General features: G+C 52.8%; 1 protein-coding gene across 3 annotated transcripts in view; it reads left to right on the top strand.

The window, feature by feature from the left end:
• The window catches only part of TRAPPC9 (trafficking protein particle complex subunit 9), a 321,573-nt gene that overhangs the window by 52,527 nt on the left and 244,146 nt on the right, over positions 1–24,900 (top strand). For all 3 annotated transcript variants that reach the window (XM_039845905.1, XM_039845906.1, XM_039845908.1), the window contains 3 exons: positions 8,035–8,161; positions 18,771–18,916; positions 24,171–24,256. In XM_039845905.1, the coding sequence (XP_039701839.1) occupies positions 8,035–8,161; positions 18,771–18,916; positions 24,171–24,256 (359 nt within the window). The remainder of the gene's footprint in view (positions 1–8,034; positions 8,162–18,770; positions 18,917–24,170; positions 24,257–24,900) is intronic.

Genomic DNA, 24,900 nt, shown 5'->3' with positions numbered 1-24,900 from the left:
GAGCCGCCGCTGCCCGCCCGCCAGCCTCAGGGCTTTCTGTGTCCCACAGCGCCCCCTGCTCCGTGGCGGTAGTTCCCAAAGCAGCCTTGTGGCCCGGTGAGATTTCTCATGGTTTGTAAAATTATATGTATGAAAAGTCATGCAAAATGACACAAGTCGTGTCACATTTAGTTAGAGGGTTAGTGAAACGCTTTTATTATTTACCCACATACATAATGGTAACTATTCTGGGAAAGTCGGAGGATGCAGCGTGGGGAGGGAAAAGAGCTCGGCTTTTGGGAGTCAGACAGGAAATAATTTTGTGTGCGTGTGTATGAAATGCTTTTATTGAAAAGAAAGATCCCGAGGCTGACATGAAATCTGAGCTTGCTGGTGCCACGTGGGTCAGCAGCCGTCATCCGTGAGTCAAGACAGCAGACGCAGGCCGGCAGCGTCGGGCGCGAGACGGAGCGGATGCCGAGATGCCCTTCTTTGTGGTCGCGCCCCTATGCTTGCTCACTTTCCGTAATTCTAGACTTCTTGCGAATTATAATGTACTTTTCTGGTCGTCTTCTATAGCCCTAGGTATACGTTCTTTACATGTTTTTGAATTTCAGTAAATTGTGAAATGGTACTGAGAAAGAGAATGCATTATTTTACTAGCTTTTGGTATCAGAGATTATGGGTAAAATAACATGACCACAATACTCGAAAGCGCCTATAATATGGACTAGCAGCTTAAAACACGCAGGGTTTGGGTTGAAAGCCCTGCATCCTGTGTCTTACTCCTGTTACAAAGTCCACTCAGGCTTTAGATTTGTGTTTCGCCCTTGACATTCACATAGCAAAGCATGAAGGGCACAATGTGAACTCTGGCCGAAAATGAAGAACGCGATTTTTAAGCTGTGAAGGCCACGTGTGACTTCGCTTTCCGCTTCCTGCTCCTGACGTGCTTCTTCCCCCTTGCGTTCTTCTCCAGATGGCGTGTGTGGTTTCCTCGGAGTTTCGATTGAGTCTGTGTCATCTTCCCAGCTGGGTGGGGGAGAGGGGAGGATTCCGTTACAGACGCCTGGAGGGCCGTCCTCAGCGAAAGGAGTAACTCGCGGTTCGTACAGTCCCTTTCCTCTGTTCAGAGATAGACGGGAGGGGTCGGATGGAAACCGGCAGCAGCGAAGGGAGCCTCTGACTTCCATTAGTCTTGCGTTGACAAGGTAAACGCCGTGTCGTACAACATAGTAAGTAGCTGCTAACAAAGCATGTTCTTGGTAGAGAAACCACTCTTGTAAAATAACGAGAAGAAAAACGATCAGTATGTCAAAATCCCAAACATGTTAGTGGATTTACTAGTTATGAGAAAGTACTCATTTGCCAAGTTTTAGGTGAACCGAAGTACAGCTTCCTGGGGCAGTTTGAAAAAGGCGTTCTGCGGCTTCTCGAAGGATTTCGTCTTTGCGGGACACCGTGGGTCTCAACGGTGCGTGCTTTGCCGCGGTGGAGCGGTGCCGCTTTCTCTGCCACCTACTGAGCAAGATGCCTGCACAGCGCCGCCCGGGCCAGACTCTGCCGCTTCTGGTCGGGAAGACGGCGACACCTCCTTGTCTCCCAAGTCCCTCTTCTTACCCATCTTCCACCCAGACTATAAAATGATTGGCCTAAAGCTGGTACTTATCCATAGTGATCTTCTGCTCAGGTAGCATCAAAGGCTTCCCGTTGCCTGCAGGAGTCAAGTTCAGATTCCTCAGCGTGTTTGTTACACAGTGTTCTTTTCGGTCCCACCCAGTCCGTCCTTTCGCTTAGGCACTGGGCTCCCCTGCTGTTCGCGGAGCAGAGTGCGCGGCCGTGCACGCCTGCGTCCACTGCAGTCGCCCTACGAGGCAGCTGTTACAGGCTGTTTTTACACGAGGAAATCGAGGCATAATGGGATGAGCTGACATGCCTCAGGGCTCCTAGGTAGGACTGGGATTTGGACCCTGGATTCTGGCGATGGAATCCACGCTCTTCCTTAGCTTCGATTACCTCCGGTTGTCCAGCACACTCGCTGAATTCACTGAATGTTGCATCTCGCTGCCTCACACTGACAAGGAGCAGAACCCACCAAAGGATGTGTCAGCCGAACCCTCCAAAGGATGTGTCAGCCGAACCCTCCAAAGGATGTGTCAGCCGGTGTCGATCCCACAGCTCCAGGTGTCTCTGTCACAGAGGTTATCTCTCAACTTAAATGTAGTTGTCGTTCGTTTCAAAGACGAGGACAGGATGAGATAGAAAACGTCAGATTTAATTTATTCAGCTTCTCCTTCGTTTTATTGCCAGCTCATTACTTTGCTTCTCAGCCCAGAGAGGATGTGTTAGAAGTTGGCCATTCATCAATTGTCACGGTGGCTGGGGCCGGGGCGGGGGGCGGGGCTCTCCGGGGCCTCCACCTGATGGGATGCACCACATCACGTCACGTCACGTCATGGGGCTGAGGCAGGGCAGGCCAGGAGAGAAGTTACGCATTTTTCGAGTATGTCCTATGGTCCCCACTTTTACCTTGCCTTTCTCTGTCCCCAGTTCCACATCCAGCTGTCATTTGCTGCAGACATTGGGGTAGCCAGAGGCAGTCCAGGATTGGGCATCTTCACTGCATTGCAGCTGCCTCTGTAAACACTGGAAATATCTGTTGAATAAAATCTCTTGTTACCTCGTAACTTGTGATCAGTATGTCACAAAATCAAAAAGGTTTTTTTACCTTAAATACTAAGTAATATCTCCTCAGGAATGTGACACAGAAGTAGGTTTATTTCAGTCACATACTTCCCCTTGGGGAAGAGACTCGAGCAGCTGGAAAAGAAACTTTTGGTTTCTTAAAAAAAATTATGAAATTAGTATTACATAAAAGTAATCATTTGCATTATGAAAAACAGGTTATTAAAAACAGACATTACAGAGTGGGTCAATGAGGGCATAAATTTAAAAAGTTCTGTGAGGAATTATGGTGGGGATTTAGGAGTTAAGCTCTTAGCGTATTCAAAATATACTTTCTTTAATAAAATTTGCTCATCATTTACACAATTATACTTCCAGTCCTGACCCTGAGTTTCAATTTCCAGATGAAGGCTCGACGTGTTCCTTGGGGGGTGGGTCATCGGATTCTGAAGTCACTGTATTCTCAGAAAAGTTGATTCCTTGTGGGTGTCACCGTTTTCTTATTCTTGGAAGTTGAAAACTTTGGAGTCACCCCCAAATTTTCCTACTTATTTATCCTATTAATGGCTCAGACATATCCTATACTTGTGCTAAAGCTCGCGTTCTTCTCATATGGGGTTCCTCTTCCTTCCATGTCACCTCTTTGAACACCCACTTCTCGGGTTGGTGCGGGAGACTCTAAACATCAATTCCTGTTTCCTGGCTTTGCCCCTTCTGATCCATTCGTCACATGACGCCAGAATTCCCTCCTGGGCCCGCAAGCCAAACCCCGTCCTCTGTCCCTGAACCACCTCCGCTCCTGAAGTCTCAGCTCCGTCTCAAGGACAGTCGCGATTTGCTTCTAATCATTGTTTCAGGTTGACTTCGTAGTCCCGCCGTCCGTGTAATGTGCGTTTCATTCGTAGTCGGCTTGTGTGTCATTTTTCAGGAGTGTCAGGTGGTTTTTCCTGCTGCTCCCTCTGCGGTATGCGCTGTCCTCACACTTTCCCTGTCCCCGTGTTGTTAAGGAAGTGCCCGTCCCTCTACCCTCACCTCGTTACCTCACTCAGCTCTCAGCCCAGCATTTCATTATGTCCTGGAGTGACTTCCCTCCGTGGTGCCCTCACGAGGTCACGGACTCCTTGGCCGTATCGTGTTTGCCTTTTGTCCTTCGTCGTTTTGGACAGTGCTTTTACCGGAAAGGTGGTCAGTACACGCGGAACTGAATTGATTCCCAAGTTGCTCCTTAGTCCGTCTTAATCGAGACCCTTCCAGGCGGAGGAGGAGATGGAGGACCTACGAGCGCATGTGGTCCTTGAAGGTGTGGGTCCTGTCAGGTGCTCAAGGCAGGGTCCTCCTCATACAGGACAGATGTTCTGTGTTTCTTTGTGAAAGGGGTGTCGAATGACATGCGAAATAGTTTTAGAAGAAGGGGTGATGGCCACGCGTAGCATTTTGCTGCAGGTGAGCACCTGGCAGAGAAAGAGCGGCACACCCAACCGGGAGCGAGGTCTTTCTCTGCTTCGGTTTGCTCACCTGCAACGAAGAGACAACAGTGGCACCTCCCGTAAGGTTTCGGGGGCCATCTAATGAGACAGCACATGTACAGTGCTTGCCCCAGAGCCTGGCGCATAGTAGGTCCTCATGAAATGTCAGCTGCCACTGTAGATGTTGTCCTAAGCACTGCCAGAGACAGCTGTATGAAGACTGCGATGTTGCCACGGTGAGCTTCTGCTTCGGTCACGAGGAACCCCAAATTTCCTTATTCCACTGACATTTTAGGATGCTATGTTTTTTACTCACATGGAACATTTATAAACGATCCCTGATTTTTCCTTATAAAACTTCTTTGAAAATTCAATTCTTAAGTATTTTCGAAATAATTTTTATTTTGCCAATGTGTGTTTCTTTTAGAAGTCTTGGAAAACGTAAACTGAATGGAAGAAATTATGCCTGATCCTGCATGGGCAAATACTGTGGACGTTGTGGTATATTTCTTTTGTATTGTTTTTTATTTTTTTAAATGGTTTTATTTTTAAATGGAATTTATTTTATAAAAATAGTTTTGCATCCTGATTTTCCTCATAACAGGCTTTTTCCACATTATCGCAGAATCTTTATAAACGTCGTTTTTAATGATTGCATAAATTTGTATTCCGTTCCTGTGCCATATCTCATCTAACCATTTCTTCATAATTGGATGCGCAGATTCTTTCTAATTATATATTAAGTCTTCATTCTGAAGATAACTTCACCTTCCGAGTGTTATATTGAGGTCTCTAGAGATATTCGGATATTTTCTAGGTAGTGCTTTAAATCGATGATGATATAATAGGCTGACGGCTTAACATAATTGCCTTTCATTCTGGTGGAACATGTTTATATACTTGAAGAGAACAAGGAAAAACATTTGCTCTCCTGGTGTACTTGAATGATTGTTTATCGGGGCCTCCGAGGTGTCACTATGTAAATCAAGTGAGAAACAAACATAAAGTAATGCTGACGGGAGGCTGTTAGTGTGATGGTCCCTCGTTTGCGTTCTCTTAGGAAGGAGCTTGTTTTCGTGACAGGCTCGGTGGACGTCGGCTGGTTTGGCGCTCGTTAATGTCTGTAGCAGTGGCACGTGACTTTGCAACCTTTGTCTTCGGACCATCGTGCTGCCTGGTTGTGTTTGCAGAGGGAACAAAAAAAAGCTTGAGTTGATTTTTCTTGCTGTGTAAGAAGCTTCGCTGGCTGCACACCGTGTTTCAAGCTGTCCGTTTTCTTCTGTATCCTTACATGTCGGGACAGTCTGGGTGGGCTGTGTGACAAAGTGGAAAAAGCAGAAAGAATGAGCTCGTAGGTTCAAGTATACGTCAGGTTCAGCCACCTATAACCAGAGTGACCCCAGGAAAGCTCACTTGACCTTTCCAAGCCTCAGGTCCCCTCCCTGTAGAGCGAGCACGTTAATGCCCAGGGAGGTCGCTCTGGGTTGAAGCCTGGGCAGAGAATCGGAGAGTCCGCGCCTGGCTTGCGGGCAGCGTGAGCTCAGGAGAGGCGCGTCCTGGGTCCTCGGTGTTCTCGCCCCTGCGGTGGGCTCCCCGCGCCTCGGAACTAGCATCGCTCCGCTTCAGACTCGGTTACTAGTTCTTCCCGTCTTCAGGCCCTTAGCCTGTTTCCCAGACTGCCGTCCGCGGGCCCTGTTTCTCCCACGTGCTCCCTGCGCTCCCCGGCCTCCCCCGGGTGCGTGGCGGGGGCCTGCCCCGTCCACGCGGCCTGTCTGGGTGGGAGGGCCTGTCTGCCCAAGTCTTGGTGTCAGAGAGGATTGGCGCCTCCTAAGAAACCGTGTCGTGTCCTTCAGCGTGGTCCGTGTTGGTGGTAAAGGTGATATTTTAGCCTCCATCTTTTCTCTTCGGTTTGTTTTCAACTTGTTGAGAAACGAGGTGCACGAGAGGGGGCCTGCTTGCTGGGAGCCCCCAGAGAGATCCCGGCATTATAATGCAGAAAGATCAGTAATGTTATTCTGATGAAAATATTCCTGCCTTTCTGTTCTCTACCTGTTTATAATATCATGACTGACCCAGTGCAAACATGGTCGTCTCAGATTATTACCTAGAAGAAACAAGAATAGATACACTGCGAAATCGCGATGTGCTGGTTTTCATACCGGCATCAGCCCTCAAAACGAGCAAGTGGCACTCACTGCGCGTGGTCCTCCACAGGAGCGCCGTCCACGGCTCAGCCCAGCGATGTGCTGCACGTGCCTTTCCTTCTTGGGGAGGTCTGCAAGTGGCATTTGGCATCGCAAATAGATTCATCCCCTTCTTCATTTTAGCAGGGTTGGCTGAGAGAGCATAATTCACGCTAACGAGATACCTAGACCCCGAGTGCTCTACCTAGCATTAGGCAAATGAGGTCACTGACGCGCTGTCAGCCGGAGCCCCGTGGGAGAGCTATCATCTATAAATTGAAGATGATTTGATTATTTAAACAGTTTTGTTCATGTTGTGATTAACATAACTGTGTTGTATTCAGAATTAATTCCGGTTGCTTTTCTGCCCTCTCGCTCCCCAAAGAATGATGCCTAGACATAGAAAATTCCTGTGGCAGCAGTTTACCCATGAATATATGTTCCCGCAGTCTGTGAAGTCCTTGCCTGGGAATTTGTCATTTATGGTCACCAGCCTTGGCAGAGCACTCGGCCTCACTCTGTAGCCATTTACCCATCCTCACATCTCCTTCAGTGCGAGTGTGTGCGAATGTGTGATAATGATGACAGTTATCATCACTCCACTGTGCTCGCTGCCCGTGTCTCCCGGCTTCTGCTGCCAGCGCGTGATCTCATTTCATTCCTAGCCGTTCTTTAGGTGGGAAGGTGAGGCCCAGAGATGTTGACTGGCTTCCTGAGGTGGTCACACCACAGACGGGAAAGGCCGTGCCGTTGACTCAGACTCGGCTCTGACTTCATTGCCGCAGGCCTCCCCGATGGCTGTGTCCCTCTGTCACTCTCGTCTCTCCCAGTCTTACATCTTCCTCCGTCAGCAGTGACAGTGGAAATGGAGGCCAGAAGGATTAAATCCCTCACCCGCGCCCACCCCCAGTTCCTTAACTTCGTCCCTGTAAACAGCACGGTGACACGACCGCAGGCTTAGGGCCAAGCGCGTGATCTTTCACAAATAGCTCAACTTCACTTGGCCTCGGCTTTGTCATTTGCAGAATGGGCACAGTGACGCCCGCCTGCCCGAGTTACTGTGAGTTTTAGAACAGGAAAGCACTTTTGAGCTCTACAGTGTGACAGGTACAGAGTCCGTGAGCAGATGTTTGGAGTGCGTTGTAAGCATAAGCAAACATTATTTATTGTCGCCTATAGCCTCTTTTCCTCCCTCCTAGTGGACGGGATGGGGACCAAGTGGAGAGAAACCGTCTTATCTCACAAAACTCTATTTTGGCATAAAATGTGTGAACTTGTGATTATTCTTTTAAATGTCTTTATGCAGAAGGACTATGAACTCCTTGGGAATGGGGCCTGGCATTTTGCTTGGTAGAAAAATATTTCTTAAGTAATAAAATACACTGATTCTGCGGTCCTGCCTACCTGCGACTTTCTTAGAATTTGGTGAGAATTTGTTCTCTTGGAAAATGAAATTTCCTCGAAGGTAGTAACTTAATTTTCTTTTTTAGCCACAGGTCCTTAAACGGAGCAGCTTCTAGTGATTATTTAAATAAATTGAATATAACTTCTCCTTTCTTTTTTTCTCTTGTGGTCACTGCCCCCTTATTTCCACTAGAAGGTTGGGCTCACTGGACCATTAGACATTGGCTTAAGAATTTTATTTTTGGCTACATAAAATAAAGCCTCCCACGTTTACTTTTGTTTAATTAACCGTCGTTTTGTTTTTATTTTTCCATCAGAAAAGAAAGACGTGACTCAGAGCCTGGAGAACTATACGTCCAAGTGCCCCGGGACGATGGAAGTCATCACCCTCCCGGATGGCCTGACCCTGCCGCCCGTGCCCTTCACCAAGCTTCCCATCGTCAGGTAAGCCGGGCCCCGCCGGAGCGTGAAGGGTGCACGTCACTCTGGAACATCGTCCCCTCGTCCGATCGTGAGTACACGTCTTTACAGGAGTGTCTGTTTGTCACCGGCTGTGTATCCGGTCCATTTTCTCGTCAGACCTCATCAGCATTCCTATGACATATGAGCAGGGGTATTATAGTGGGAGAGTCGGGCCAGTGACATTGTAACTGTCATAGTCACGTGCCTATTCAATGGCAGAGCCAGATACAAGCCCACGTCCACCTGTGTCATGACTGCTCTGCTGCAGTCACAGACCTGGCCTTGTCACTCTCCTGCTTACAAGCTTCCCTTTTCTCAGACGGCGCAGGCGCCCAGGGTGTGGGTGTGGCCCCTCGGACATACATGCACTCCGGTGGCTTCACTGACATGCCACCCCTGTCCGAGTCCATGTCTCCTCTCCCTGATGTCAATCTGTCGAAGGCTCGTTCTGTGACTCACTGCACGTGGGAGCGCTTCGTGCGCTTCCCCTGCTGCCCGCCACCGACCCGGGGCTGCAGGCGTCCCCAGGGCTCCCAGAGGCCCCGCCGCTCGCCTCTCTCATGGACTCGCCAGGCGCACAGCCCCGGAGCGACCTGTTTAGGGGACTGTCCTTCGTCGCAGATTGTAAAGTGTTAGAGATGGGGGCTCTGTGGCACGTGCCGAGTGGGTACTTAAAAATTTTATGACCGAATCTCATGGAATGATTCTGAGTTTCTGAAAGACTTGTGTGAAGACTGAAAACACAGTGGAAATTTGCCATTTTGCTGGCCACGGAAGTGCTGTGACCTTAGGCTGTACCCAGTGGGAGTGCTACGCATCTTTGGGGCGGTCCTGGCTTGGCCATCGTCCCCAGGTCCCACTGGGCATTGTGACATGGCGGGAAAGGCTGTGCGGTACATGAACAAGTCACTTAATCTCCTTGGGTGTCAGTTTGCTTATCAAAAGAGAATGGCAGTGGTTGTTGGGGAACCCGGTGGCATGGCGTGCGGAAGCGCGAGGCAGTGCTTGAGAGCTGCCCTCTCTCTCCCTGCGTGTCCTCGCAGGCCGGGCAGCGCCACCGCACGAGGCGTTCTGTCACCCGAGCGAGCGCCATCTGCCCCCGAGCAGTGGGGCGGAAAGGGTCGCTGTGCACAGATGTCGCTGGCAGGCCAGCCTTGGGTTTTAAGATGTCCTGATGGGCACTCTGGGACTGAGGAGGTCATCGGACGGCGTTGGCAGGCCACCCCGTCCAGACGGCCGGACTGTGGCCTGAGGCGGTGCCGAAACCCCTCGGAGCAGACGTGCAGCGCCTCGGCGGGGAGGCCCGAGGCAGGGCAGGTGTCCTCCCGTGCACGCTCCTCCTCGTCGCTGTGTACACTGCCACGGGGGCTGGTGGGGCCGTCCTGTGAGTAGGGCTTCAAGTACGATGTGTTTGATTTGGGATTAAGGGCATGATTCATTTTTGAAAAAACTGAAGACTGGATAAGCCTTTCTTAATAATTTATCTGCGTCGTGACCTGGATCGTTCTTAAATCTAGACAGCCTCCCTAATAGATCCTCCTGGGCCTCACAGCACCTTCTGGGCTTCAAATGCTGCGCCTAGATGTCCAGGGTTTGTTCAGTGGAGCTGGGGGTGGCGGTGTCCTGGCAGGTTACTGGGACTGAGGAAGACAGTGCATGTTCTCCTCACGGAGACGCCAGCAGAGAAGCAGGCCGGGTCCCAGGGGCAGCCTGGGTCAGAGCTGGGTCCCGGGGCTTGTTCTTCCCCAGTGTGTGACCTTGGACCTTGGCCTCCGTGAGGCTCAGTTTCCTGATCTTTAAAATGGGCTTAAAGTTGCCGGTCCCGGGGCTGTTGGCTGTTTTGCGGAACTGATGCCACAGAAGCGCAGAGCGCCCTGCGTGCGCGTAGCGCTTGGCGCAGCGTGGTTTTCTTCCCGGAGACGTTTTTATCCCTGCATTTTTCAATAGTGCATTGATTGAAAAAAACAATACTGTCACGTTAACGTTTTAATACCCTGGCTGTTTAAAGCATCGGCGAGGACAGATCGGGTGACGGCGTAGCAGTCTACCGCTTAGGCCTGCGCCGCTGAAGCTGCTGTGAACGTGGTCCCTTTGGCAGCGTCTCTCTTTCGCCGTCAGGGGCTTTGTGTCCCGCATGGGAGCACTGCCCCCCGAGCAGCCGCACGAGCCTTGCCCGGTGTCCTGGGGCCAGGATACTCTTTTACCTGGTGCAGTCGTGGGTTATTTTAAGAAATTTGATTTTATGTACTGCCCGTCCTCTGTGTAGATACGTTATTAATGTTTTCGGAGACTTTTAGCTAGAAAAGTAAGCCCTGTTTGTCCTGGCGACTCATTCATGTGTCGTTCTGACTCAGTCTCCTTGAGAACTGGGAGGGAATACTGCACGCGGTTAGATACGTGAACGCGGCAGTGGGCTCTTTAGCACAGTCCACAGCAGCGTGTGCACCGTTTGCAGAGTGCAGGGAACTTCCTTTGGGAGATTCGGAAGTCAGGGATCTCACAGCCCGCTTTGCTCCGTCTTGCTTACAGAGCACAATCCGATTTCCTTGTTTCGCGAGGCTTACAAAATCTGTGGCCCTCTCTGTCTCCAGACTTTGATTGTGATCCCCTGGTCTTATTAACTCCACTCATCCTTGTAACCCTTGTAGAAATAGTCAGAGTAGGCACATGTCTAAAGGGGTTTTATTCCTTTGTTCAGGCTTCATCTTCTGCTTGAAATGCCTTTTCCTCCCTTACTCTGCCTGATGGTACTTAGTCATCTTTCAAGGTTTACTTAAAGGATCATCTCCTACATAAAGCCTTTTCCTAAAGCCACTCAGATAGAAATGACTATACCTTCTGTATAAATGACAAATTATTTCACCTGCAAAGAGCAGAAAACCTAGCAGTGGCCAATAAGAAGTTATTTTTCCTAAAATTTATTAAGAAGCCAGGAACAGGTGGCCTCTCTGCAATTCTGTCTTTGCCTCATGATTGTCAGATGGCTGCTGCAGCTCTAGATAACACATCTGCATCCGAGACAGGAAGAAGGGAGAAGTGGCAGTGCCAGCGATGCCAATCTTCTGTTTATTAGGATAGCAAAAGTGTTCTCAACGGATTCATGTTGGGCTTCTGCCCCAGTCTCATAGGCTTGAAGTGTGCCGAGCTCTCCCAGTCTGTCATGTATGTGGGCATGGGAGGAGGCGACGAATTGGTCCTGGGTCAGCTAGCCAACAGTCAGCCATGTCTCCTTCTGTTGTACTTAGGGAACTTGATTCCACATCTGTGTTGACACGTGGGGTCCTTCTCTTCGACAAGCTCCTTGAAGAGTGCGTCTCCGTAGCCCCTAGGGAATCACGTGTGTTGAGCAAGTGAACAGGTGTGTCTATGAGGATTCCCTGTCCAGCAGTCTACGGAACACCCGACCCAGACCATCTTCGGCTGAAAGGGCCTTTGTGGCCCGTCCACCTGAAGAATCCGGGGGGTGGGGGGAGGTGTCAGGAAGGGCTAAAGCTGGGATTCAGACGACCTCATCAGAACTCGGCCTTTCTCTTCCTCGTAGCTCTGTCCTCTGCAGCACTGGCCTTAGTCTCGGGCCCCAGCTGGCACCCGTGTGGCAGTGGCAGCTTCTCATCCCCTGACGTCCCGGAAAAGAGAGCAGGCAGCTTTCCGTAACGCCTGTGGGGGAAAGAAGACGCTTCTTTCTTTCAAGCTTCTTTCACGAATGTCCCCTCGCTTTCCACTGCCTCCGATGGGGTTGTGGACTCAGAACTGAGCCAGCCCCCCAGACCTCGCGGCTGAGAGGAGGGCATGTGTAGGTTCCCTAAAGCCCGACAAAGCCCGACCTGAGAGTTGTCGGCACAGGCAGGGCGCACTGGGGGGAGGGAGGCAGCCGACAAGGACCGCCGCCGTGGCCCGCCCCCCGCCTTGCCCCAGACGAGGCCCAGCCTCCGGCGTCTGAGCTGTCATGCTCGTGAGTCAGGACCGCGGCCGCTGTGGCGCCGGGACCGCGAGCCCCGTCGGGAGGCGGCAGCGCTGTGCTCTCCGAGCTGCGTTTCCTCTGCCTCGGACTTGCGACGCCCTCTGACCCGGAGGGCTGGCCGTGCGCTTCCGTTCTCACTAGTACGTGGGCTTTTGTTTTGGTTCGAGATTAATTTTCGCGCACAGATAGTTTGGTTTTGTTGCTGTTCTCCCGAGTTTCCGCCGTGAGGAAGTATGAAGAATGGGGATCGATGTGGCGTCCGCGCGCCACGATTCTTCAGCCTCTGTCACTTTCCTTTTTTCTTGTCAAGACAAGGTCTTTTTCCTCCAAAGATACACCACGGGTCATATTTCTAGAACGCGCCATGTGCTACCACCTCCCCCAGACTTCTCTCTGCCGTGGTTACGCGTGACAGATGTTGATGCATAAGCATTTCTTTGGGGTTCAGAAGGGAAGGACAGGAACTCAAATTTATTGATGTGTCTTATTTATGCTACGCCCTAGTAAATGCCCTTCATGTAAAATTGGAAAAAAACCCTAAGATTTTGTTCCTTAGTCTTACGTGTAAATCCTGTTTTTGACGTTAATCGTGTGGCTTCGTTCGAGTTATCTCACTTCTCTGAGCCTCGGTTTCTTCTTCGCAAGCGGGGGCTGACGATGCCCATTTCTGGATCGATTGGGAAGTGCGGGAAGGCACTTTGCCCGCAGGGAGGCTGTCTGCGGATCTGGACCCTTCCCGAAGTTTGAGGGCGCTCTTCCTCCTCCTCCGTGGGGGTGCACTTTGCTGCTCCTTGTCAGCTCTGAGTTTTGTTTCTATGCGTGAAGCGGAATCAGCTGAATCAAGCTCCGTCACGCTCTCAAGAAATGCTGAAATGCAGCTTTATTTATTTTTTAAATTCCTGTCATCCAGAGCCAGAAAAACCTCCATGTGGCGATTACGTGGACTCGAATGTCTTTTGCTCCCATGTTCGCGGGGCGATGTCTCGGGGCTGGGGAGCTCTGGCATGGCAATGAGCTTCCAGTGCGAAGTTCCCCGCTGGCTGTAGACGCAACGGTGCGTCTTCTGATGAGACAGAGTCGCCGTCAGGAAATGCGTATTTTATTTGGTCTCTCTGCACCAAAGATTTTATCGTTTGGAAAGTAAAGAATCGGTCATCTTCATTTCGCAAGGTTTTCAGCGCGGGGACCGTCACTAAGTGCCCAGGTGTGGAGATAGAAGGTACGCCTCTTACCTGCGAAGTGATCCTCGCCTAGTGGGGGAGGCAGGCGCGTGAGCCTGCGGTCCTCAGGCTGTCACACGGCACGTGTGACAGGGTGTTCGGTGCACGCGTTGGGGTGCATGGAGGGAGGTCGCTGGCTCAGTGTTGCTCTAAGCAGCTGTGGGTCCTGGGGGTGTGACCGCGTGTACACAGGGAGGTCTTCCGGCTCCGGTGGTTCAGCTCTTAGGGTGCCTCAGTGCGAACTTCCGACTGGCAGCCAGGGGCACGGAGTAACCTAGCCCTGCCACTGGCCGGGGTGGGGTGGGCCCAGCGGGCAGTGTCCCCCTGATCCACATGTGGGACAGTGTTCAGAGGCGGGGTCTTTGGGAGAGGATTAGGTTTAGACCAGGCCATGAGGGTGGGCCCCGAGGGATCAGCACCCTTATGAGGAGCTTAGGGGACCCAGGCTTACTCTCCCTCCTCCATGTGGGGACACAGTGAGAAGGTGGCATCTGTGGCCATCCCTGAGAACCCAGCTACGCACACCCAATTTTGGACTTCCAGCCTCTGGAACCGTGAGGAGTGGAGGTCCACTGTTCGTTTAAGCCGTCGGCCTGTGCTGTCCTGTTACAGCAGCCTGAGCACCCTAACACTGGGGTGGCCCCCCACACAGCTCACACCGTCTCGGGTGATGGATGGACGCTCCTTCATGAAGGCGGCTGCTTGTAGGCAAGCCTTTGGCGAGACAAAGGCAGCAGAGAACTGAGCGATGTCTGAGGCGTAAAAGGGGACGGTAGGTGTCTGTGATGCTGAGTGAGGTGGCGGCCCCCATGATTGGTGTTCAGCCGGTGCTGGAGCTCGGCGGGTTTGTGGAATGGCTGAGTGCTCATGCCACTGGGGTGTCGCCTCTGAGGCCAGCGTTCCCGTCCCCTGGATAGCGCCAGCAGCACCCATGGCCCGGGCCAGGTCCTCCCTAGAAAACAGGTCCGGGGCTGCGTCAGTGGATTTGCCAGGTGCTTCAAGGACCTTTGCTGGGAACGTGGGCTTTATCAGCTTAATTAAAAAGAATTCAGGTCAGACATTGAGTTCACCCCCTGCCATCACTGGAGGAGCTCAGCAGCGTGCGCATTCGAAGACTGAAGCTCCCGATGCGTGTCCCGGGGTGAGTTGGTTGAAAAATGCCCACGTCTGTGAGTGAATTGCTGTGCGGAATTGTTAGACCTGAGCTCATTCACCGTTGGTGATGTTTCGTAAGTATGATTCTGGTTTTAGAATAGATGATTGGAGGCATTTTTTCCCGTTGAGGACTTTTCTAGTTTTTGACAATAAAACCATTTCATCAGTTTATGGGCGAATACTTACCTGTTCTCTGTAACATGGGCTCATGGACTGAGTTTACCCCAAAATGGTTTCAGGTAATCCTGGTGCAGGCTAATGGAAAAAAAGGGGCCAAAATATATCCCTGTTTTAATTCTATTATCAAATTCGGTTAATCAATATATGTTGAGTGTCTAAGATGTGCCTGGCCCAGTGGTAAATGCTGGGGATTTGGTAATGGTCCAGCATGAGCCCGTGTGCCAGGAGGCTGCCAAACCTGTGGCCGGTTACTACTGCCCAGAGTTAAAGCAGAAGAATCTTCGTTAGCACTATAAGGAATCTTATTTTGTTCCTTACATAATTCTCCACAGAAATGGTGACGTGCATCAAAGCCAACATAGAATACCGCACCGGATAGAATCACGTGGATGATCCACACACTGCCAGTTGTGAATTGTTGAAGTAGCGTGTAGATGTCATTTACAGAAAATTAGCGGGTCTTTCATTCAGTTGATGGTTTTCTTTGATGAACTAACAGCTCCTTCAACCTGGCCAAGGGCTCTAGCATTAATGAGGATATTTTAATTGGTGAAGATCGAAACCCTTAGTCAGATGAGCTTTGAGACTCTTTGAGTGGCTTTAGTGCTTTTAAAATTTAAACTTTTAAGTTAATTATATTGTTTGAGAAGGGATTTCAGGCATTTATTCAAAAAAAGGCTTCGAGACCACGATATTCAGGGCAGTTTTCCTTGGTTTATGAAAGAGCAAAGTCAGCCTCCCGGGTACCAGGGAAGGGGTGGCTCCCGTGGTCTCTCTGGGGTCCTGCCGTGCCCAGAACCTGCTGTCGCTCTTGGTGCAATCACCAAGTCTGTGCCTCCCTTACGGATTTCCTAACCCAGAGCTTTTCAAAGGGGACAAGAAATGGCCGCGGGTGGTCTCGCATTTCTGGTCTGGCTGGCAGGCTGTGCCTCGCCCAGGTCGGGCACATGTGGCCGGTTTTAGCCACAGCCCATCCGTGCAGAGCTATCCAGTGGGTTCCTAGATGTGTTTCTGCGGTGAATAAGGCCGAGGGGTTAAAACCCAAGGCCGGAAAGGCGGGCCGCTTTTGCCCGTGTCGCGTGTTATGTCGCGTTCCTCATTAGTGCCCCGCCCTTGCTCTGCAAGCCCGTTAGCCAACCGCATGCTGAGGTGTCAGATTTTAAAATGTCCGCAGTTTCCACGCGGAATCCCTGGGACTCCGCTTCCCTGTCGGCGGCTTCACAGACCAAGTGTATTATTAGTTCTGCTGCGATCCATGCTAAACGAATGTGTTTCCCTTCGGTCAGGCAGGTGCTCATTTGCCTCGAGCAGCTGTTCTTCCGTAGGGTCACACCATGCCCCCGAATTCCTTCGCGTGTTCCCAAACCGTTGGTGTGGTCTGGAATTTCCACGCCGCAGGTCACGTGACCTTCTTTACGTAGAGAGTGGGTCATGGAATAGAAAGCGCTCTGTGTTGCAGGTAGATTGGAATCGCTTTACAGGTGGGAAAATGCTGAGCGAGAGCATGCCCCGTCCGGGGTTCACCGCAGCTCGTGGCAGGGTCGGGGCCAAAACATCGTTTCTTCACTGCAGTCCAGTGTTGTCATCTTTGCACCAGGAACTTGACTCTCTGTGTTTATAAAAAGTTCTGTTTGAAGGAGGGGACAGGCAAGGCTTTGCGTCAGGTGCTATGATAGGTGCCTTACGTACATTAACGCACTCGGTCCTCACAGTGACCTGCTGACGTTTGAAGATACCCGCATCAGACTGCCCTCCCTTCTCTGCCTGAGTATGGAATCAGCAGAAAGGAACACCTGGCTCAGGCACGGCTCAGGTCTGGCTGGCTCGCGTCTTGATGTCACCCCAGTCTCTGGCAAAGCTGGGTGACTGCACGCTCTTTCTGGGGCCAGACCCCATTCCGTCCGTGTGGGGAGCAGGGCCCCAAGAGAAGGATGGGAGCAGTGCACCCCTCGTCGTCCTTCCAAATGTAGCACCGCCCTCGGGAGGAGTCGGGGAGGGGCGGAGTGGGGCCAAGACTGTTACCCCAAGGATGGCCCTCCCCATGGGACATGGAACCAGAGAGAGGAGATGTCTTCTTTCTGCACGGTGTTATCAGGGACCTTTAATTTTTCCTATTTTGTAAGTGAAACACTTGAGGTCCAGGAAGGTGAAGTAACCTGCCCAATTGTACAGTTCTGTCTGTGCACTAGCTGGGGAGACGTCCTGGCCACAGACAGGGGCCAAGTGCAGACGGGGCCAAGGGCAGGGGATCTCTTCTGGCTGGGCGTGCATGGCATCCTGGCCAGTGTGATGTCCCAGCACAGCGCAGCAGGCATTTTTCGAGTGTTCATGAAGGGTGGGATTTGCCACCGTTGTAATGAACTGCTCAGCCTTGAGTATCGAGTTTCAACAGATTTGGAAGCCGAGTTTGAAATTCAGCTCTTGGGAGGTCATTCATTCAGCGTTTGCTGAGAGCTACGCATTAAAGAATTGCCCTTGGCGCTGGACTAGAGACAGACAAGGCTTCGGAGAGCTCATGGCTGAACGGCAGCAGATAGCAGACGACGTGGTTCTGATCCCGTGTGATAACAGCTTCCTGAAGGGATGGCGCGTGGTGAGGCAGTCGAGTGTGCCAGGTCGAGTTAAGGGACGGAGGTGCGTGAGCACCCGCTAGTGCCCTGGGTTCTCACGGGAACTGGACGAGAACCACGCACGTGGCCCTGACCCTCCGGGGCCGCAGTGTGTGCCAAGCGCCGTGGGGGCTTGCGCATGGGACAGGACGCGCCAGGTGTCGGGGTTCCTTCCAGCTGAGAAAGGCGGGGACTGGGGGTCTTCTATGAGGGGGTCTTTAGTAGGTTGGCCTGTGCCATAGAAGGAAAAATCAACCCTGAAATCTCAGGAAAATTAACCTTTACTGCAATGAGGGTTTACGTGGCACACGAGTCTGATGCAAGTCGGGCAGTTTCCCAGGGCGGCTGACCTCCCCGAGGTCACTGGGTGGCCCAGGCCGCACCTGTCCTCTGCCCCTTCTCCCCGTCTGGCCTCCAGGACTGCTGTGCGGTGGGGGAGAGCATGGGGGCTGACATGCTGGTTCAGCGTGCTCTGTCTCCGAGGGACCTGCACGGCTCCCCTCACAGCCGCCTGGCCTCACTCCCTGCATGGGGGCCGAGGGCGGGGCAGGAGGACCAGCAGTAAGTGTCATTGCCACAACCCTCTAACCGCCCCATCTCCCCATCTTTTCAGTCTCAGGCCTTGGAATAGTCTAGATTCCAGCCCCCATCTTGCCTGGCTGGTCACCAGGGAGGTCACAGGTGCTGTGGTTTAAGAGCATGGTGTCTTTTGCTGTCACTGATCTCTGGCCGTGGGAGTTGGGCAATATATTTAATCTCTGTGTCAATTTCCTTGTTGATAACGTGGAGAGAGTGGTGACAGCACCCGAGCCAGGACGGGGGTGCTGTTTGCTTGAGCGAGCACACGCGTGGTTAGCATGGCTGAACGTGCTCGGGCTCCGTGGGTTAGTGCAGTAAATGCAGATTCAGGCCGCCTGACCCGAGTGTGGGTCTCGATGAACAGACCTCACAGTGGGGGAAGCAGTGGAGCTACAGAGCGCGGGTAATGTCCGTGCGTGGGCCTGGACCTCAGGGGTGGGGTGCACTCTGTGTGCTGTGGACGTGCCCGGTGGGCAGGCGTGAGGCTGGAGACAGGACAGGGAGGACGCTGCGTGGAGCCGGTCGCTGTGGACGTGCAGGGGGCAACTGAGTGACTCCTCGCAGCAGGGTGCGAGCGAGGGGCCTCAGCTGCGTTTTGCAGGCGGGGCGCGAGTCTGGGGAAGGCACTCACCTGGCTAGCAGTGCAGCGGGCTTTCAGCCCTTTCCACCTGGCCCTTCTGCCTGGGGGCCACTGCCCCGGCCCTCGGACTGTCCTCACACGCCACCCGCTGCGTTCTCCTTTGTTCTGCCACGTTGGCGAGCTTGTCCTTCTTCGGTTAGCTGCTGTTTGATGTATTGTTTTCCTAACTCATGCTGTTTGGTGGTGTGTCGGCCGAAACCACGCTAACAAGGCAGTTGACGTATCTTTGTTCCGTTTGAAACAACAGGCGTGTGCAGCTGTTGAACCTCCCCACCAGCCTCCGGCCACGGAAAATGAAAAGCCTGCTGGGTCAGAACGTGTCCACCAAGAGCCCCTTCATCTACTCGCCCATCATCGCCCACAGCCGTGGGGAGGAGCGGAGCAAGAAAATCGGTAGGACCGTCCGGCCCCGCAATCCCGCAGCGCCCCCGCCGCGCCCCGCCCGCTGGCGTCCTGTGGCTCTGCAGACTGCAGGCCGGCGCCTCGCGCGTGCTCCCACCGTCCGCGTCTGTTTGCTGCCTCTGTCCGGCGGTTGCCACAGATCTGGTTTTTAAAAATGTCTTTCATAAAGGGTGATGTGTGTGGAAATGTAGAAACCAGAAGACCTCTGTTAGCCCAATGCCGAGTACGGAGGGTACTAAGTGGAGATCAGGTGGTTTTCCAGGCCCGGCCTGACTTCTGAGTCATCCAAGAGGACGAAAGGCTGCCATCGCTCAGGATCGTCGGGGGATGGGGGCGCTGCGGTATTTTCTCTGTTGAGTACTGGCAGGCCTTGTTCTGAGGGCGCTCAGGGTGACCAATTCGGAGGCGCCTGCCGAGCTGCACTGCGGGTCAGTTGAGAGCAGACACTGCCATCCCCGGGAACCCCTGGGGTGCCTCTCCGAGTGCTAAGCTCCCCGACCTTGTCCCAGCCCCAGCCCGCTCACTTCCTCTCTCACACCGACCCTGGGCTCCTGTGTGCCATCACCCCATCCCTCTGTGCCCTTCCTGACGCCTGGCTGTCCAGAGGGCCTCCTTCCTTGCCAGCTCCCCCTCAGGCCCCTTGCATTATGAGATCGTGATTGCCAATCACGGCCAGGCACGAGCCTGCGAGTCCCAGTGACGAAGCCAGAGGACAGCGGCCGTCCCAGGCGGGAATGGCCGGTCCCCTGCTAGGAGTGTCAGTAGGAGGCCTGCGAAGCTTTGCTCTCTGCTTCCGAGTCGGGCGCCTTAGGCCGCTCGGCCACCGTGAGAACCCTGCTCTCTCTGCTTTCGAAATTCAGTGCTTGCTTCTCTTTCGGTTTTCCGCATTTCTGCTCTTACTTGCTGTGCCCCCAGTGCAGGGGGGAAGCATCCTGGCTTCACGTGGGTGTCCCGCTGCCCTTACCGCACCCCCGCAGCCAGCGCGGCCCTCGGCTCGCCCGGCCCGGCCGCTGGGACCATCCACACCGGGTCTGCCCTTCCGTCCCCACCGCGGGCGCCCTGCCTCGGCGCTGCAGACCAGCCTCACGCGCTTTCTGTGCTTCGATCGCAGCGGTCTCGTTCCGGGCTCAGGGCCTCGTGCTTGCTGTGCCCTCTGCCGGGAGCGCAGCCCCCTGCTGTCGCTGGCTCACTCAACTGTCCCCTCCTCAGAGGGGCCTCTGCTGACCCCCGCACCGACCAGGCCTCCCTGCCACCTCTCTGGACCTTTGCTGCCGGGCGTCTCCGTGTGTGTGTGTATCGGTCTCCCCTCCCTTCGTTTGCTCACTGCCGCGTCCCCAGCTGCTAGAACAGTGTTGACAGATGAACGAAGGCATGGGGTGGTTGTGATGAATCCCGTTTTACAGATAAGGAGACCTGTCCAAGGACTCACAGCAGAACCCCAATTAATCATTGTCAACTCTTCTCCCAGGTCGGGGTGGGCAGGCAGGGCACAAACACATCGGAAGCTGACTGTCCAGACAGGATGCAGATTGAGTTCTCTGAAACTGTAGCAGGGTCACCGGGCAGCACCTGGTGACTTACCGTTGAGCTGGGGCAAATGGCAAGTGCTGGCTGAACTGGGACCAGGGCACCTCGGAGGGCGGCAGGGAGCAGTGCTTCTCTGAGGAATGGGGTGGGTGTGGCTCGTGTCGTTCATTTTTTTATTTATCTAGCTATTTATTTTTATTTATGCCTACAGCACCTGGTCTTCCTAGGTGGTCTCCCATCTAAGTACTAACCAGGCCCGACCCTGCTTAGCTTCCAAGATCAGACATTGGGCTTGTAGCATGGCCGTAGACAAGGGACCGTGGCTCCACTGGGGCGCGAACCCAGGACCTTCTGCATGTAAAGCAGACGAGCTCACCGCTACACTGTGGAACCATGTCCTGTTCATTTTTAAAATGAGAAAATAAAGAAAGAAATATGTTTAGAGAAACTTCTCAAGGAGATCTGGGGGCTCCTCAGGACCTAATTCGTGGGGCTCAGTGCAAAGTGAAAATTCAGGGACCCTCTTCAAAAATTGTTAATAATTTGGGGAGACAGTGGAGCGTTGAACGAACATGGACCCTCGGCGCCTGTGTGGCCTCTGCCGCCCGGAGGCCAGAGCTGCCTCTTTATTTTTCCCTGATCAATATTAAGAAGTTGTTGAGGTTTATTTTTTTTTTAACGAAAATAATATTCTCTGTGTTGCAGAGGGCTTAACTGTTACCCAGTGATTCTCATAGCTGTGTGACGCTGCAGGCATTGTGTTCCCAATTTACAGATGAGAAAATTCAGGCTGAGCGAACCTGAGTTACTGCCTTAGGTTAGAGAGCTTGGGCTCCAGCCCAGGTTCAGTGGCTCAAAGCCCAAGGATTTTTCCTTTATAATGTGGCTCCTCGTCACAGTGAGAAGCAGCACCTGCTCATCTGGGCGGAGGATAAATTCAGTGGATGAGGCAAGATTTTTTCTGAGTTATAATAGAAGCTTCAGCCAAATGCATGTTATTCGTTGCATACCCATGGGTAGGAAAATGTAATTTATATTCAATGGCTTCTAATATCTTTTTGGCAATATGTTTATAAGCAGGGACATGCCTAGAGGTTTGAAGAATCACGTGTCTTTAACCCCAAATTCCAATCTCTATAAATGAATATTCGCGTATGATTGGGGGAGTTACCATCACAGCAGAGGGCACAGGGCACTCGAGGAGAAGCCTGAGGGCAGTTTCTGAGACACTTTCCACTCCAACCTGGAATAACTCATGAGTCGTTCTGTCTGCACGTTGCTAGTGTCGCCTTTGTCCAGGTAAAACTGTGCGAAGGTGACTGCAGCACACGTCCTGAGCTCGAGCACAGTGGGGTGAAGGTTTTCAGGTAATTAGTGATGGTACTTGGTGGCACGGCCAGGCTTAGTGCTCAGGCCACAGCTGCCCCAAGATGAGTGTAGCTGTCTGACTCCTTGGGTCACAGCCTGGCCCTGCGGCCATCCCTTCCCACCGGGCCACCTTGGACAAGTGGTTGTGGCTCCCTGGGCTGCAGCTGTGTCAGCTACAGAGAGGGGGACAGGGGAAGCTAACTTGGAGGGTTCTGCTGAGGGTCAGGTGACAGTGTCACTGAAGTGCCTGGCGGCTGCCTGGTAGCAGTTGTGGCAAGAAATCAGGGTGCTTCCTGCCACGTATGTCGTGCAGCGTAGCAGAAAGTGACCAGCCTGTCATCAAGGGCGACTGAAAGATGCTGTTAGCACAGCGTGGGGCAGCATGGAGTGGGGGCCCCCTGCGGGACCCGGGCTCGATGGCCACCAGTTGCTGTTCCTTCCCGCTGTTTGCAGGACAGAGTGTCGAGGGGGGCTCACCATGAGCTTTGATACACGAGGGGTCGGGAAGCAGGTTGTCTCCTTCCAGACAGAAATAACTCTTCACGTAGTCAGTGATTCACCTCGGTAGACAGGGGCCGTGCAAGTGTGAGGTTCTTTTCAGGACTCCAGGCAAATGGATTTTTTAAATGATTTTTTTTTGACCACAAGAGAGAAAACAAACAGTTCCTTAGCTACGAGGCACTTTGTTCAGACGAATGAGATTTTCATCCTCTGTTAGGATGGAGCCGTCCATGGCTGGGCTCCGGGACACCGCTGAAGGGCGGGGTGAGCACAGCACTCTGGACGGGGACTTCTGCGAGCCCCCCTTGAAGGCCGTCGTCGCCTGGAGGGCCGGGGGTGCGGGCTGAGGAGAGGAGAGAGGAGGAGGGAGGACACCTGCATTTCCGGAGCCGGCAGGGGTGGAGCAGCCGAGCGAGGAGGGCCTGGGTTTGGAGGCGTCTGTCTTCGTGTCTGCAGGGTGTCTGGTGCCTTGGCACAGGGTGTCTGGTGCCGGGGGATCGGAAGAAGCGGAGTCCTTCCGAAAGCTGAGAAATGCTTATCTGTACTCTCAGTATCTGCTCGCGAAAAGGCGCTTTCAACCACCCGCCGGCGTCCGTCCCACACCCCTCCTCGCGTTTAGACGCTCGGGCTCGAATCTCGCCCTCTGGCCCTGTGACTCCAGGCTTTGCTTACCCTGTTTGGGCCTTGGCTACCTGCCTGTAGCAGTGGGGCGATAATACCTATGTCACCAGGTAGTTATGGAGAGCGACGAGATAACCTCTGGCGGGCGCCTCAGACCCGAGGCGCCTTTGGTTCGCCTTGCGGGGTGTCTTAAGGGAGGGGAGCTGTGGGCGTGTGCTGGACGGCGCTGCTGTCTTTAGCTTTGCTCACGTTACCGCGGACGTAGGGGCCTACAACGGGAAAGCTCACTCCCTCGCCGTTTCCATGGGTCCTCCGCTCAGGTCTCACCGGCTGACGTGCGGGGGTCGGCTGGACTGGAAAGGTCTGTTTCCCGGCTCCCTCAGGTGGCTGGGCATTTGTTTCCTGCGGTTGTGTCCATGACTCTCCTGTTCTCTTGCCGGCTGTCAGCCAGGACCTGTCTCAGCCCCTAGAGGTCGCTCTTGGGTCCTTGCCATGTGGCCTCCTCCATAGGCCCCCTCCTCTTGGAATCTCTTCCTTCAGGAAGAGTACGGTCCCTTTTAAGGGCTCACCTGATTAGACCAGGCCCACCAGGATCGTCTCCCTTTTGACTGACTCAGAGTTGACTGATTGGAAACCTTGATCACACCCGCAGGATCCCATTACCTTTGTCATACGACAGAACATCCTCTCATGGTCACACTCGGGGAGAGGGTCACGGAGGGCACATACACCAGGGCCAGGGGCTCGGGGGGCATCTCACAACCCTGCCTCCCATAGGTGTTGAGCTGCAGCTGACTTGGGAGTGGTCGGGGAGGACCGCCGCCATCTCCTCTCACCACTTCCGAGGGGGGAGGGGATCCCCACACCGTGGGCCGCAGGGCCAGCTTCCTAAGTACTGTGCTCTGGGCCGGTGCGGTTCTCTGCTCCACGCCAGGAACAGGGCCGTCCGCACCGATTTCAGCTTTGTGAAGCTGCATTGGGCATGCCGGCATGGATCAGCCTGCTGAAGACGGCAAGAAACATCTGTCACGTAGCATCCAAGTGGCAGTGATGACTTGCTCTGTTTTGGAATAAGCTAGCGGGAAAACTTGCTTTGAATTGTCTGTCTCCAGATGATACTAAACACCCACTGCTTCACTGGAAAAGCGAATCGCCAGAGGAGTATTCTGAAACCCTGTGAAACATGCACGGTACCCGCTAACACAGAGATGCTTGTGTGTGTTTCTAGATTTCCAGTGGGTCCAGGGAGATGTATGTGAAGTCCAGCTGATGGTATATAACCCGATGCCATTTGAACTCCGAGTTGAAAACATGGTATGTATCACCGACTGATTGACCCTTTGGGACTAAACACCAATTTAGCATTAAAATATGGTTTTTGCTTAATACTTAATGCACACATCTTATGATATATGCCTTTTTTTGTATTTGTTTTGCCAAAGATTATAAGCTTTTTGTGAGCAAAGACCACGTCTTGTCATTCCTGTGTCTTTAGTGCTTGGTACTCAGTAAATTTTTCACTCAGCGAGCAAAGACCCCTCTGATCTGGATGCCCACTGAGCTTAGTTGGTTGGATATAGATCTGCGAGAGTCACGTTGACGTTTACGTGAGATCAGTGCAGTTCGTGTTCTCGCTACGAGATGATGAGATGACCAAGGCCCCAGGGAAGAGCAGGCCCCTCAGAGTAAGGAGGTGATGCCGCACACTCTCATACGGTTCCTCTCGGCTGCGGAGCCCGATGCTNTTTTCCCTTAAAAAGTAGCTTTTATTTTTGTTGGGTTTAAAAGTAATATGTGCTTTTAGTCAAAAATTAGGAAGAACAGAGAATAGAATAGAAATTGCTACTAGGCAATAGCTCACAAATCATGCTCAGGATTTAAAAAATTAAGTTATGAAACATTTCAAACATATCAAATGTTACAAGGAGTAATAAACGCTCACATAATAAACCATCCAC

The sequence above is a fragment of the Pteropus medius genome, unplaced genomic scaffold (genome assembly GCF_902729225.1).
Source record: "Pteropus medius unplaced genomic scaffold, Ma_sr-lr_union100, whole genome shotgun sequence".
NCBI classification, from domain to species: domain Eukaryota; kingdom Metazoa; phylum Chordata; class Mammalia; order Chiroptera; family Pteropodidae; genus Pteropus; species Pteropus medius.
The sequence above is the reverse complement of the archived record's forward strand: the minus strand, read 5'-3'. Positions and strand labels throughout refer to the sequence as shown.